Source organism: Furipterus horrens, unplaced genomic scaffold, assembly GCF_987537825.1.
Source record: "Furipterus horrens unplaced genomic scaffold, mFurHor1.1.pri manual_scaffold_9, whole genome shotgun sequence".
In the NCBI taxonomy this organism is placed as follows: domain Eukaryota; kingdom Metazoa; phylum Chordata; class Mammalia; order Chiroptera; family Furipteridae; genus Furipterus; species Furipterus horrens.
Genome location: NW_028327179.1, coordinates 30,070,423 through 30,086,078, shown reverse-complemented (window position 1 = coordinate 30,086,078; position 15,656 = coordinate 30,070,423). Strand labels below are relative to the sequence as shown.

At 37.0% G+C, this 15,656-nt stretch overlaps 1 protein-coding gene across 5 annotated transcripts in view; it reads left to right on the top strand.

The window, feature by feature from the left end:
• Positions 1-15,656, top strand: part of DYNC1I1 (dynein cytoplasmic 1 intermediate chain 1) — a 289,366-nt gene that overhangs the window by 44,371 nt on the left and 229,339 nt on the right. For 4 of the 5 annotated variants that reach the window (XM_090287212.1, XM_090287216.1, XM_090287215.1 and 1 more), the window contains exon 5: positions 9,452-9,511. The exons of the other annotated variant lie outside the window; for it this stretch is intronic. In XM_090287212.1, coding sequence (XP_090143338.1) covers positions 9,452-9,511 — 60 coding nt within the window. The remainder of the gene's footprint in view (positions 1-9,451; positions 9,512-15,656) is intronic. 5 annotated transcript variants of the gene reach the window in all.

Below are 15,656 nucleotides of genomic sequence, written 5' to 3'. Positions count from 1 at the left end.
AACATCCATCTCCATATTTTAAAATAGTAAACTAAGAATAGAAATATTTTTTCTCAGTATGATAACTAATAGTAATCTCAAACCAACAGCCTGCCTCTTTTATATACAAGTGTGAAGCATTTAGTAATTTATAGCCTTTAAAGAAGAATGATTTATGTTTCGTTGAACACATGCCTCGCTTGCTCAGGAAATGACAGTTTCTTGAGGGCAGGGAGTACATGATATTTGAGAGGTACCCCATATATTAAGTATTTGATAAATGTTTGTTGAATGAATCAGCTCTTATCTATCTATACACACACATATATGCCACTATATATGTGATACATTATATCATATCATAAAATTGTTAAGCTTGTCATCCTAATCAAGTATCTCCATTTTTCCATTTCAATATATTACATCTTATCTAATATGTATTATCTTCAATTTTTCCCTGTTATAACATAATTACAATTTGATGTCTGGCCTCCCGGCCATCAGCATCAATTAACCAAAACCCTTACATCCATGGATTTTCTCTAGGAAGGTGAGGTCCCTCCCAAAGGAACCTAAATGCTGCCCATGAAGAAGTGCCTTCTGTAGCACTTAACAGGGGAACAAAAGTGCAGAGGAGATGGACTCTGTAGGATTTTCTCTATGCGTAGCACATCACCTGGTTTGGTTAAACGTTTTTGTCACTGTGTTCCGGAGAGTGTACTGTGTGGTTAGAGCAACCCAGCAAGCATCTGCTTAAGCAAAACATTGCTGAGCTTTTTTCTAGAGGAACTGCTTGCTTTGCAGCAGCTCTGTGCTGGGATGTCTGCATTTCTCCTTTTGAGTTCAGCTTTGATGGCCATGGCTGAGCGCGGCCCACTCTGTGTTAGGGGTGTGATGGTAGGCAACAGGGCAGATTCTCCCACAGCAAGTTAAGAAGAAGGCTTTGAAAAAAGAGTCTGATATACGTATCTACTGCACTGTTCCAGTTTTATTTCTGACATCAGAAAATCTTAATCATCATCGTTGCCAGTCCTAAGTAAGAAATTAATTGAGGCCTGGAAGTAAAACGTTAACTCATTATTTAAATGCCATCCTTAATTAATGACTGTGACAGATTGAGAGATATGATGAATTTTTAAATGTACTTATTATTCTGGGCTTTCTTTTTGGAAATGGCATATAGGAAATAAATCTTTGCAGAGGACTTTGACTGGAGATTTTCTGTTGGGCACTGGACTCACATCGGCCCAAACTGTTTTCTTGATCTGATTAGTGGCTAGTGATTGGTTTGACAGAGAGACTGTGGGACTTCAGGGAGCTCAGGATTATGCCATCAAGCTCTCTCTCCACCTTAAAGAGGAAAGGAATAATGTGAAAAGTTGGGTTCCGAACATTGCACTTGCTTCAGGGACAACTTAAAGATGCTAAGTTAATTGATGGAGAAGACAGCTGGACTTCTTTCTTTCTCAGCACAAACCAGCATTATGCCCAGCATTTTAAAAATAGGATTTCCTTCTTTAATATGGAAGTAAGTCTGAAAATTCTGTTGGGACCATGTGGTGACATCATGCTGTATAACACTGAATTCCTTTTAAGTAGCTTAGTAGAGATTAAGGAGGTCAGACAGACATGCCCTGCTTTATTCTTTCATTTTTAAATAAATAAAGTAAAAACGATTTATTTGGGAATCAACTTGCCCTCACACTTAATACTCATCTGCAGAAAAGCAAGCCAAGACCATTCATTTGTTGATTCATTCATGTATTTATTTGATAAATAATTGCGAATTTACTGTGTGCAAGACACACAATGAATGTTAAATTAAACCTGACAGGAATATAAAGATAGGAATTCTTCTAAAGAGCCTGTTTCCAGGAAATTGACAGATTTAATTTGAGGCCATCTAAGGTAATGTAAGGAAATTACAGCTCTCAAATATTTGTACCCATAGATAAGCAATAATGTCTTAAACCATTATTTCCAAATTATCTATAATTAATTTGTAGTATATTCATGTGGGACAAGTGATTTTGATTTGTTAGTATGCTACACAGAGTCTTAACACATATTAGATACTTGGTAAATGTTCATGGACTTGTGTGTGTGTGCACTTATGGGTACATACACATATACTTATGCGCATGCACAGCTTCTGAAAAACAGGGTGCAGTGGGTGGAGGGATGAGGGCACAGGTAAAAGCAAGGAAGTTCAGGGTTGCTGGGCAAGTTGCCTGAAGGTGAACTTTACTCAAGGAGAACCATAGGCAGTAGTTATAGGACTGAAGTACAAGTCGAGGATTTGCTCACAGAAACAAGGCAGAAATCCAGTTACTGGGTTCGAAACAAAAAAATCAGACTGGGGCTAGTAGTGTGTTTGGTTTGATGCTGAGGCCCTGAGCTTTGTAACAGTGCTTATTCCTCCCGTGGGCCATTTTCAGACTTGGTCTTAAAGCCTGATACAGGGCTGCTATTGAGGTCAAGTGGATTGCAGATTGGCAAAAAAGAATGTTGAATAAGAGGCACAGGTATTTCTCTATGGTTTCATAGACAAGTTATTTCTGAATGAGGTTATCAGGGACAAATATATTTAGAGAGCAAGCCATTTGGGGGTGGGCCTTAAAGAACGTGAAGCTTTGGACAGGTAGCAATGGAAGAAAGGGCATTCAGATCATGGGAAAGGCACAGACAAAGGAAAAGGGTGGGAGAATGGGATGCAAAATGTTAGGGAGGAAGTATCAAAAGAGATCAGAGTCTGGGAGACAAGTATGACTTTTGAGATATTGAGATCCCTGGCTCCTTCACCTAGTGATTATTTATTGAATTTCCTTAGTAGCTTGTTAAAAACACAGGCACCTTGGCCACAGGTCTGAAGTGAGGTCTGGGACACTGCAATTGTATAATGCTTTCAAGGTGTGAGGACTAGTTTGGGAAACCATTGGTCTAATAAAAAGGCCTGAAACTTGAGTTATGGGAGTAGAAAAGGAAACAAAACATAAGATGAGAGAAGGAAAGGTAAATGGCTTTGGTGTGCAGCTGGATATGCCCAAAATGTGGTAAAGTGGAACTTGGAGCTCAATGGTGATGAGGACTCTGGGGTTATTTGTTCAGACGATATATGGAAGTGAGGGAGAAGTAGCCCTGATTGGGAAAATCGGCTTTATGGGCATGGAAAGAATAGGGGCCCTGCCAAAAATTGGTCATGCGATTTGATGATTTGGAGGTTGTCATCATCATTTTCTCCTCCCCCTCCTTCTCCTCCTCCTCCATCATCATCATCATCATCGTCATCATCATCATCATCATTTTTACTGTTATTATTATTGCTTGTGATATTTTATTTCCATAGACTGAGTTTCTGGAAGTTAAACCAGTCTATGAGTTATTCTATGTTTTTGATTCTTGCTACATTTTGGCATACTGTATTGCTTCCCAGAAGAACCGTGCTAATTTTAAATGCTAGCAGCAGTGTATTAGAGTGCCTTAGTTGCCCTAACCAGTGTGGCTTAGTAGGTTGGGCATTGTCCTGCAAAGCAAAAGGTCACTGGTTTGATTCCCGGTCAGGGCACAGGCCTGGGTTGCCGGTTCGGTCTCTGGTCAGGGCATGTGCTTGAGGCAGCTGATCAACATTTCTCTCTCATATCAATGTTTCTCTTCCTCTCTTTCTTCCTCCCTTCCCCTCTATCTAAAAATAAATTTAAAAAATCATTTTTGAAAAGAGTGCCTTTAGCCACGTTGAGTGTTAGAATTAACAAATGACAGAGTATTGTCTTCCAAATATTTATCAGATATTACTTTCTTATAACCAACACCGACAAAAAAATAGAACAAAGGCACTCTTTAGGAATAATTTCAAGGCTTTCTACACTGAGGTCTAATAAGATGGAAAGAAGAATGGAAACCACCAACTTGGCTGTTGGTAAGAGCTGAACAGGAAGAAGTTAACCCCTCATCAGAGAGCAAGGTGTATACAACCCAGACATCACGCCTTTTACTCCTAAGTTATACTTCCAACAATTGGCTAGGCAATGTTTTTGGTTTCTGAAGTTTTATTTCACTCTATCTAAAACTGAAACTGAGCAAGTAAAATTAGACCAGTGAAGGAAGAATTGCATCTGAAGTTGAATAGTGATGAACTGGTAAAAGGTTTAAAATATAAAGTTTTGTTAGTTTCTTAGTAGGTTACTGCTAATTTGAAGAATTTTGATGTTTTTGTCTATTTGTTTTTCTGAAGTTATTTTATATATTTTTTAAAATTTGTTGTTTTTTTATTTTTCAATTGCAGTTTACATTTAACACCATTTCATATCAGTTTCAGTTGCACATCAAAGTGGCCGGAATGTTTTGTCTATTCTTAGAGAAGTATTAAAAGTCAAATTGTCCCCCAAATTTTAAACTAATTCTTATAGGGTAGGCCTTTTTAGATGAGATGCCAGAAGCTAGATGGTCTAGCATATTAAAGGTTAAATAAGTGAATGCTTATTTTACATGATGTGGGAAACTTCTGTATGTAGTATTTTGAAACAAAGTTGGGGAATGTGACCTTAATTGGCATGTGCAATCCAATTGTGGGACCAGCGAACCATGACAATGCCCCTTAGTCCCGAGAAGGTAAGGAATTATTGGGCTATTCAGGGTCTGTACCAACAGCAGGGTCCCCTTGAAAGAGAGATCAGACATCCTTCCTTAGACCCTCAGAGAGTTAACCTAAGAAGTAACCTAAAACTGACCAGTGCAGACAAATACAACTCTTAAAAGTAAGCAAATAAAACTAGGATGGTTTCCCATATAGGAACACTGGACAAAAATCTGACTGACATATTTAAAGCATGATTACATCATTCAGAAAGGGTTCTGTTGGTCACCCCAGGAATGAAGGAATTTAGAGACTCTGGCAGCAGTGAGGGGGTATGCCTGGCCTTGCTGAAAGATGCAGATATGATGGGGGTGGGAGAGAAGGGCAGGGAGAAGCTGTGGTAGTCACACATTCAGCTTTACTTATTGAAATTCCAAAGACACCACTGGTCACCTGGCTTTGTCATGCTTGTGTAATTGCCATGCTGGGCATTACCACTCTCATGATAAATTGGTAAATTGGCACCTAACATATAACAGAGTCTTATCAGACCCAGTAGACTAACTTTCCATCTAAATCCAATAAACTAGGCACTGATGTAAATGCGCTTATGCCTAGATCCTATCCCATCCTTCAAAAACCAAGTCCAGTGTAATCCGTTCTTTTCAGAGGAAGGGTATCTCCCTGCTGTGGCTTCCAGAGGGTATGGAAGTACAGTCCAAAACCTGGCTGGCTGGCACACAGTAACTCATCATTGAAAGGAAATTAAAACTATCACCATGAATCTTTCTTATGGCACTTATTTATTTTTTCAGCTAATATTGATTGAAGCCTTAACTTGTGCCAGGCCCTAGGCAAGTGATGAACACTACTTTCTTCCCTGTGTATGTTATTAGTATAACACTAAGTATAAGTATTTGTATGTCTCAGTCTTCTACTAAAATGTAAGGCTCTTAGGTACAAGTTCCATGTCACACAGCACACCTGTGGTGCCACTTATATGGCATGTTTTACTGTCTGCCTTGTCTTACTGAACTATTCATACATGTTTTATCTCTCCATAAGAATGGTAGATTCCTTAAGAATTTTTCCAATACTCTATTGTGATATTTTACATATTAGTCCTTTAAAAGGTATTTTTTAGTAAGTAAATGAATGTTTTTATCAAAAATATTCTCTCCCTGCATGCATTGATTGCTCCATTCTAGAAGTGACTGAAAACTAACTAATTACCGTGGGAAACAGGATGATTTCTATGTGAAAACTTTTAGTGAGAGTATATTGGGTTCACTTGTATTTACTTATACTTTCACTACTTCTTTCCTTTTTAAACATACACTGCCTGGTAAGATTTCAAACTGCCCAAGAAGCTGTGGGAAAACCATCATTTTATTTTCAATAATACAAGAACTCGATGATAGGATGTTTGGAAAATAAGACCTATGCAATTAGTTAAATAAAAGTATAGCAATTAGAGAAGAGGAAGCTGAAAGGCAGTTTAATAATCATTTGATGTTTTTAAATGATCAAGCAGAAAGGTCCTTAGAGGGCCTCTAAGCCTGCCTGCCTCCCCGTTTTGCTGAGGACAGAAGACTTGCCTGATGACGGGAGGTCAGCCGTGCCCAGAACACACACCTCCCACCCCTGCGCCTCGACACAGCCCTCCCCAAGGTGCTGCCATCTACAGGAGAGGGTTTCTGCAGGCTTGTGCAGAAGGCATTCAGCAAACATTTAATGCATCTTCCTAGGCTACCTTTGCCCATTTAATGTACTGGCTTCAAGATCCTTTTCAAAGACAAAGTGCATTTTGTGCAAGTCTGACCACCCCACAGGTAATAGCGGGAAAAATGCAAAAAAAAATACAACTAGCGCACTTGATAGCATCCTTGACTTGACGACTTACCCACTGCTCGTGATTGATAGTAACTATGATTTCCTTTACTGAATGATATTATAGGTGTGGCTCAGGGGCAGGGGTGTGGTAAATGAGTTACATAGACTACCTTTGTTGTTCTGGCTGGGTAAATGCAAACTCTAGACTGCGACTCTGTGGACTTCTTAAGGGAGTGATTCTGATGGAATCATCATTTGTACCTCTGCAGGGTACAGTGAGTTCAGGTGAGCTGTCAGATAAGTAACAGAAACAGCCCAGCCACCTGGGGTCTGCTGCATTTTTCACCTGCCTGGGAGACATAGAAAAGGTCGATAAAGGTCATTCCATCAGAAACCTCAAGACAAATTGAGGGCAAAGTAGCTGATCCCAACCTTTATGAGGGAATGCTTCTCATGGTCAGCCAGAGCCAGAGGCTGCTGTTCTGTCTACAGCCAAAGAAATGCCCTTAAGTATAAAAGGTTTGGTCCCCAGAGGTATGTGGACAGCAAACATGAATTACTGTAATGGATTCTATTACTTCTACCATTTGAAACAAGGCAAGGAATCGGTGTCCAGACGTGGGAAAGCTGCTTTTCTTGAGCAGAGGATGAGTCCAGATCATTGGTTTTCACCCCTGGCTGCACATTAGAATCACCTGGAGAGTTTTCAAAAATACGGATGCTTGGGTACCGCCCCATACTTTCTCATTTAATTGGTCTGAAAGTGGCCTGGGCCTTAGACCAGGCTTGAGTTAATCATAGGTTTAGATGCTGACATAGCTGGGGATCAGTGATGCTTTCTTTCTGCTCACTAATGAAAGCAATAGTCCAGCCCAGTCATTCTCTAAAGGTGGTTCCAGGGTCAGCTGTGAGCATTTTCTGGGAACTTGTTAAAATACAAATTCTCAGGCCCCTCCCCAGAGCTACAGAATCAGAATTTCTGGCAGTGGAGGTTAGCCTTCTGTATTTTTAGTAAGCCTTCCAGGTCATTCTGATTCACATCAGAGTTTGAGAGCCACTTTTTAAAGTCTGGACCTTGCTACTTAAATGAGGTCCATGGACTGGCAGCACCTGCATCCCCTGGATCTGTCACATAGATAGGTCACTGACTCAGAGAAACATTGGGTAGTAGATATAGGGATGTGATAGCAGGAAGAGCGGCTACGGTTTATCATATAGTTACTTTGTACTTTATAGAGATAATTGTATATAATCCCTGTAGACCAGAAAGAGATTATCTATCCATCCATCCACCCATCCACCCATTCATTCATTTATTCAACTAATTCTGTATTATTTAAGCATACATACCAGGCACAGTTCTAGGCATATCCTTGTAAGCTAGGGATATAGCTACCCCTGCCATTATGAGGCAAAGGCCAGATAAACCAACAAATAGTAAAATGATTTATAACAAAATCATAGGTAAATGTAAGTGCTCCAAAGAAAGTAAAGTTGGATAAGGTGAGGGGTAAGTGTGACAGGGAAGTACTACTTGAGATAGGGTGGTGGAAGAAGAAAATCTCTCTGAACAGGTGGCATTTGAGCCAAGACATGGAAGAGGCAAGTGCATGAGCCACTCAACTCTTTGAGCAGCGATTCTCAACCTGTGTGTCACGACCCCTTTGGGGGTCAAACGACCCTTTCACAGGGGTTGCTTAAGACCGTTGGAAAACACATATATAATTACATATTGTTTTTGTGATTAATCACTGTGCTTTAGTTTTGGTTGGGGGTCACCACTACATGAGGAACTGTATTAAAGGGTCGCGGCATTAGGAAGGTTGGGAACCACTGTCTTTAAGGGAATAACATCAAGGAGGATAGAAGACACAAGGAGGACACAGTGAGGGAGGGGGACAGTGGTTGGAGATAAGTTTTGAAGATAAGCCATGGTAAATATTAACAAAGAAACTGATCATGTCCCCTCAAGCTTTAAGGTTCCAATGAATTATCTGGGACCTTATTAAACTGTACAGAGGAGTCAGTGAGTCTTGGGTGGGACCTGAGTCTCTGTATTTCCAACAAACTCCTGAGAGATGCATATGCCGCTGGTCTGTGGGCCACATTTAAACAAAAGGGTAGTGAGGCTGAGACTTAAGCAACATGCCCAATGTGACACAGCTAGTGAATTGCAGATGCAAGATGCGAATCCCAGATGCCTGACCCCAAAATTCTTGCTGGCCACCAGTTGCCCACGAGATAACCTTCCTGGTTCATCTGTAACTGCTTACATCCAGGCAGTTGAAAGGACCGGCCCAAGAAAGGTCCTTCTGTGCATTCTGTTTATCGAAGAGCTGCTTGCCCTTATTTTGAAGGGAAATGAATGCCTGGGTAACTGTTGATACTTTGTGATATGGCTTGTGAAATATTTTAAAGACGTAAGATGTAAGGCATCCCTGGATTCTTAGAGACAAATGATATGATTGATGATCAGGGTGTAATTAATAAATTTTAAAGACATCTGAATACTCATGGACTTCGAAATCTAATGCATTTTATATTTGCAATAACTGACCCAAGGAAGCCAGTTATTTACCAGGCCCTGCAGTCACGCTCCACCTGGCCCCACCTTACCAGAGGTTCCTGCTGTGGCCCAGATGCACGTTTGCATTTGGTTTTCTTCTCTGCATGGAAGATCCCTAGTGCTCCCAGGTGTGAATGGGCTCTGGGGTGTCAGAGACACTTGAAGCAGGTTACATGCTCAAACCAATCAGGCTTCAGTAAAAAACAAAACAGGGTGAGGGGGCGTGGAGTTTGAATATTTAGTTCTGAGCTTCCTCCCATCTAAAGAACCATAACTTGCAGGATCAAACAAATGCTGAAAGGAGAGGATGGCTTCTGGCTTTCCCTTGTCCCTTGATATCACAGGTCTTTGCACCTGGGCGTTGTGGGGTGAAGTGGGAGATGTTCTGTGTATGTACTGTGTACGCCACTGCCTTGATGAATGATGTGGTTTGGTTTGGTTTGTTCCCCTCCCCTTTTGTTAATTCTCTGTGTTCTTTTTCCTTTGTGCTGCACGATTAGGACCCTGCAGTGGGACACAGACCCCTCAGTGCTCCAGCTGCAGTCAGACTCAGAACTTGGGTATATGTCTGCTCTTTTGCTACTCCATTTATCCTTTCTTTGCTATAGTTGTGTTGAAATGCTGGAGCTGTTGTTGCTCTTGTTTTTTCCCCTTTTGTTGAACTTCCAGTTTAATGACTTTATTTCCTTCTGTTAGTTTGCCTTATAAAGTTAAGTTTTGAAGGAAGTCTCTCTTTGTGGAACATGCCACAAAAAGATGGCTTTTGGTCTTCCTTTCGTAATTCCTATTATTGCAAAAGAACACTTGCCTCCTCAAACACACACACACACACACACTCTCTCTCTCTCTCTCTCTCTCTCTCTCTCTACTTTCAAGGTGGGGCACACAATATCTTCAATGGGAAATATGTTTGAGTTTATCCTAACTGTCTTCCCCTTTTACTAACAAGTTGCCTTAGGTTAATTTTTGTCTAAAATCAGTATTAAAATGCTGTGTCTTATTTGTTTTTTTCCTTTTTCCTTTTTTTGACACTTGTAATACGCATTTAATTTGAATCAAATTTGAACGTAGAAAGAGTCTTATTAAAGAAAGAGCTAATTTGTTGACTTCCTTAATATTAAAGAATCTCAGATATTTGATGACAGGTAATGTATCCTACATCTTAAAGATGATATTTTTTCCAGTTGAAAATGTATTGTCACAGGTTAAAAGATAGCTTCAGAATTGAAAATGTGGTATATATGTACAATGGAATATTATTTAGCCATAAAAATGAAATCTTGCCATTTGCAACAATATGGATGGAACTTGAGGGCATTATGCTAAGTGAAATAAGTCAGAAAAAGAGAAATATTACATGATCTCACTTATAGGTGAAATCAAAAAAACCAACCAAACAAAAAATCTCCCAAAGCCAAAAAAGAAAAACCTCATGGGTATAATGAACAAGTTGGTGATTGCCTAAGGCAAAAGGCTGGTGATTGCCAAAATGGGTGAAGGGGGTTAAAAGGTACAAATTTCCATTTATAAAATGAATAAGTCAGAGGAATGTTGTGTGCAGCATGACTGTGGTTAATAATACTGTATTGCATATTTAGAACTTGCTAGGAGAGTAGATCTTCAAAGCTATTATCACAAGAAAACAATTGTAACTATGTATTGTGATGGATGTTCACTTCACTTATTATGGTGATCTTTTTGTAATATATATAAATATTGAATTGTTACATTGCACACCTGAGACTAATATTATATTATTTCAATTATAGCTCAATTAAAAAAATCAAACATAGATATATTCTACAAAGTTGATCAATTTATCTTTTAGGATTGAAGTTAGCTGTGGTACACATAAGGTATTTCCAGTGGGATGCTTGTACCAGTTTGTGCTGAAGTTCAGAAGAGCTGACTGTGTGCTTCTCTTCCTCATTTTGCATTCAGTGAAATTAGCTTGAAATTTGCCACAGTGGAGTATTTACACCACAAAAATGGGCAAATGCTACAAACCAGGGCTTGCTCCCTTTCCCCCATGCCAGTTATTAAACATTCACCAAACATGCCATTGGGTACTTCAATATATGAATAGCAGATCTTATTACAGTATTTTATGAAACTGTGTTTTCTTTCTATTTAAATATAGCTCAATTAATTCTAAAGTGGATATTTATTTATTTTGAATTGCTGAGATTTCTGTGCATGTTTCTATGGGTTTCTATCAATGTCAGTGCCTACTGTAGGTATACAAGGAGGTTGAAGGGCTATTTGCACATTAGGGTCCAAGCTGTCTGCTCACAACAGTGCCAGATCATTGAAATACCATCACACTTTAGGTAACTGATACATTATTATTTTTAAACATTACTAACATTTTGTCTATTTAGTTATATAGTTCATTGTATATTATATTTAAACTTGTATAATTTAAGTATCCAAGAAACATGGCTTTGATGAAGCAGTGAAACAATGAAAAAAAAAAATATATAGTATGTTATGGTTCAGGGGAACTTCCAAGTACAGTTCTTCAATATATCATTATGCTTGAAAAAATGAGGATGGAACTCCCAGAGACTCTACCTTAGGTACTTACATTAACAGGTTTTCGGACGTATTGTAGCATTGCTACAGTACACTTGCTGCTGTGGAACTGTTAGGAATTTTCCCATTTCTATCTGTTTTCCAAGCAAAAAACTCAGGTGACCTTGCAGATAAGAACCTGTGACTCATTCTGTGAAGATGGCATATCTGTTGTGGCTCCCACCTTCCTGCCACATTTTACTTCAGAGAGGACCAGTGAGTCAGAGAGAGAGACACATATGAGACTTCCTGTTCACTGGGTGGCTTATCTTAGAGAATTTGGAAGGAACATTCAGAGAATATTTGAGAGAGATTATTTTGACCATGTTACAATTTCAAATATTGATTTAGTGAACAATTTCCCTTAATGATAGTCATTATGTGCAGAGCACTGTTGCTCTCATATATAATTTTATGAAATACACCTCAGGCAACAAGATCTTTCTAGAGACAATTTTATTTCTTCTTCTTGATCCTTGCCATTCAATTGGCCATGGAATTGGCCATAGCTTGCTCTGTTACTTGATTTTTAAGATAGATTTTTTGAACTATAATTGATATAAAATGCACACATTGAAAGCATTCAAATAGATAAGTTGTAATGTGAACACACAGCCATCATCCCATCAAGATAATGAACATACTCATCATTCCCTAAAGTTGCCCATGTTCCTTGGTAATTCTCACTCCTGCTTCTCCCTATCCCCTGAAACAACTGATCTGCTTTCTGCGGTCACTGTACATTATTTTACATACCTAGAATGTCATAGAAATGAAATCATGCAATAAGTATTCTTTTGACTGACTTCTTTCACCGGGAATAATTATTTCGAGATTCACTGTGTATCAATAAGTCACTCCATTTTATTACTGAGTGATATTTCCTTGTATGGATATACCACAGTTTGTTATCCATTCACCATTTGATGTACATTTTGGTTGTTTCTAGTTTTTGCCCATTAAAAATCAAACTTCAATCTTTTTATTGACATGTGCCTTCATTTTGGGTGGTAAATGCCACTAAGTAGAATAGCTTAATTATATAATGGATATATATATTTAACTTAAGATGCTATCAAACCATTATATATTCTCATCAGCAGTGCATGAGAGCCTCAGTTCCTCCACATTCTTAACAATACTTATTTTGGACTTAAAAATATTTTTTTAACCACTATTTAAAGAGTGTAGTAGTATCACATTGTAGTTTTGATTTACCTAGTGACTGCTGTTGAATGTCTGTGTGTGCATTTCCTATTTGAATATTTTCTCTGATGAAGTGTCTGCTTAAATCTTTTGCCCTTATTATTTTTGAATTAGGTTTTTTGTTTTCTCATTATTACTGGAGTTTTGAGAGTTCTTTATATATTTGGCATATATTTCTTTCTTTGATATATAATTTGTAAATGTTTTCTTTCTGTCTAAGACTTACCTTTTTAATTCTTTTACCTTTTTAACTCTTTCAGCAGTCTTTAAGACACTTTAATTTTGACAAATTTCAATTTACAAATTTGTTCTTTTATGAGTCATAATTTTTTGACATGATTTCAATGTTTAATGGTTTCTTAAATATTTGGTAGGATACAGTTAACCTGTGAAACAATTTGGGTTTGGAATTTTATTGTGAGGAAGGTTTAAAAATACACATTCAATAACTGTAATAGTAATGGAGCTCTTGCAGTTATTTGTATTTTTCTGAGCGAGATTTGGTAGTTTGTGTCTTTCAAGTAATGTATCTGTTTCTTCTGTATTTGAAAATTTATTGGCCTAAAATTGTCTGTGTAATCTCTTATCATCTTTTCAATATCTACAGAGCCTTTAGAATCTCTAGAATCTTTCTCATTCCTGATATTGGTAAATTTTGTCTTTTTCTCCTGATAAGAATGGCTACAGGTTTATAAATTTTATTGCTCTTCTCAAAGAACCAGTATTTGGTTTTATTAATTTTTCTTTATTTTTCTATTTCATTGATGTCTACTCTGATTTTAGTTCTTTTTTTTCTACTTGCTTTGTGTTTAATTTGCTTTTCTTTTCCTAGTTTCATAAAGTGGAAGAAGAGGTCAATGACTTGAGGCCTTTCTTAATTCCTAATATGTATGTGTGGTACTATAAAATTCCCTCTAAGTACTGCTTAGTGATTTAGTACTTGAGCATTTCGATATTTTTGTTATTTTCACTCAAGTCAAATTACTTTCTAATTTCCTGTTTTATTTTGTATTTAATTGATGAGTTATTTGAAAATGCATTACTTAGTTTTAAAATACTTGGAGATTTTTCCAGAGATCTTTTTGTTATTGATTTCTTATTTAATTTTTTTATGATTTGTCTCCTTTTAAATTTGTTGAGACTTATTTTTGGTCCATAGTATGATATGTTTTAGTGAATGTCCCATGTGCCTTTGTAAAATATGTGTATTTTGGTGTTATTGGGTGAAATGTTCTATAAATGTCAATTAGATTAAGGTATTGGTTGTATCAAATATTCAATATTCTTTGCTGATTTTCTTTCTTCTGGTTTTATCAATGGTTGGCAGAGAGCTGTTGAAGTTTTCAGTTGTAATTTTGGTTTTTCTGTTTGCTATTCTGTCAGTTTTGCTTCATTTATTTTTAAATTTTGTTATTATGTGCATAAATGCTTAGGATTCTTATGTGTCTCTTGATTAATTTATTTCTTTATTATTATGAAATGACCTTCTTTATCCCTGGTATTATATTTTGCTTTAAAATCTCCTTTGTCTCAAAAGAACATAGCCAGTGTTTTCTTGACTGAGGTTTAGCATGATATATCATTTTCCATCTTTTTACTTTTTAATCTATTTGTGTCTTTATATTTAAAGTGAATTTGTCATAGGCAGCATATAATTAGGTCCTTTAAAGTTTTCAAAAACAGTGATATAATAAATACTTTTAAGACATAAAATGATCTTCACTATAAGAAACACTGTAGGATATTCACTAGTCAGAAATCTTTTTATTTTAGTACATTAAAAATGTTGCTTCATTGTCTTCTCACTTGCATTGTTTATGATCAGAAATCCACTGTCATTCTTGCCCTGGTTCCTCTGTGTGTAATATCTTTTTAATTTATTTTTATTTTTGTCTACTTTAACAATGCTCTGTTTTTCACTAATTTTGAGCAATTTGATTATGTTATACTTTGTTGTAGTCTTTGATTATGTTATACTTTGTTGTAGTCTTTTTCATGCTTCTTGTATTAAAAATTAGTAAAATTTTTACTATTATTTTTTCAAATATTTTTTCCATCTTACCTTCTTCTCTGGGGACTAAAGTCACATGTATATTAGGCAACTTGCTTCATTTATTTATTTTTCTTTTGTATCTGTGTTTTATTTTGGATAGTTTCTATTGATATGTTTTTATATTTACTAATATTTTTCTTTTTGTAACATTTAGTATTTCATGAAGACTACCAAGAAAATTTTTAATTTCATACATTTTAATTTTTATCTCTAGAAGTTCAGTTAGTCTTTTTTATATCTTCCATATTGCTACTTAACTTTTGGAACACATGAAATACTTTCTTTTTCTTAATAATAATTTATTTATTTGTTTATTTATTATTTTTTATTTTTAGAGAGAGGGGAAAGGAGAAAGAGAGGGAGAGAAACATCACTGTGTGGTTGCTTCTCACTCGCGCTCCCAACTAGGGACCTGACGTGCAACCTAGTCATGTGCCATGACTGGGAATCAAACCAGCGACACTTGGCTTGCAGACCAACGCTCAATCCACTGAGCCACAGCAGCCAGGGGTTGAAATACATTTAAAATAACTCTTAATAACCTTGCTTGCTGTCCCACCATATGTATCAGTTTTGGCTCAGTTTCTATTGATTGACTTCTCTCTTCAATACAGTCATGTTTTCCTGCTACTTTGCATGTCTTCTAACTTTTGATTGATGTCAGACATTGTGAATATTACTTTTTTAGGTGTTAGATATATTTGGATTTGTATAAACCTTCTTAATATTTGGTGTGAAATAGTTAATTCATTAGAAACTGATACTTTGAAGTCTTGCTTTTAAGATTTATTAGCTGGGATTGGGGCAGTGCATAGGGCTAATTCACTCCTACCATTGAAACAAGACTCTTTTGTGTATTCTACACAATGCCC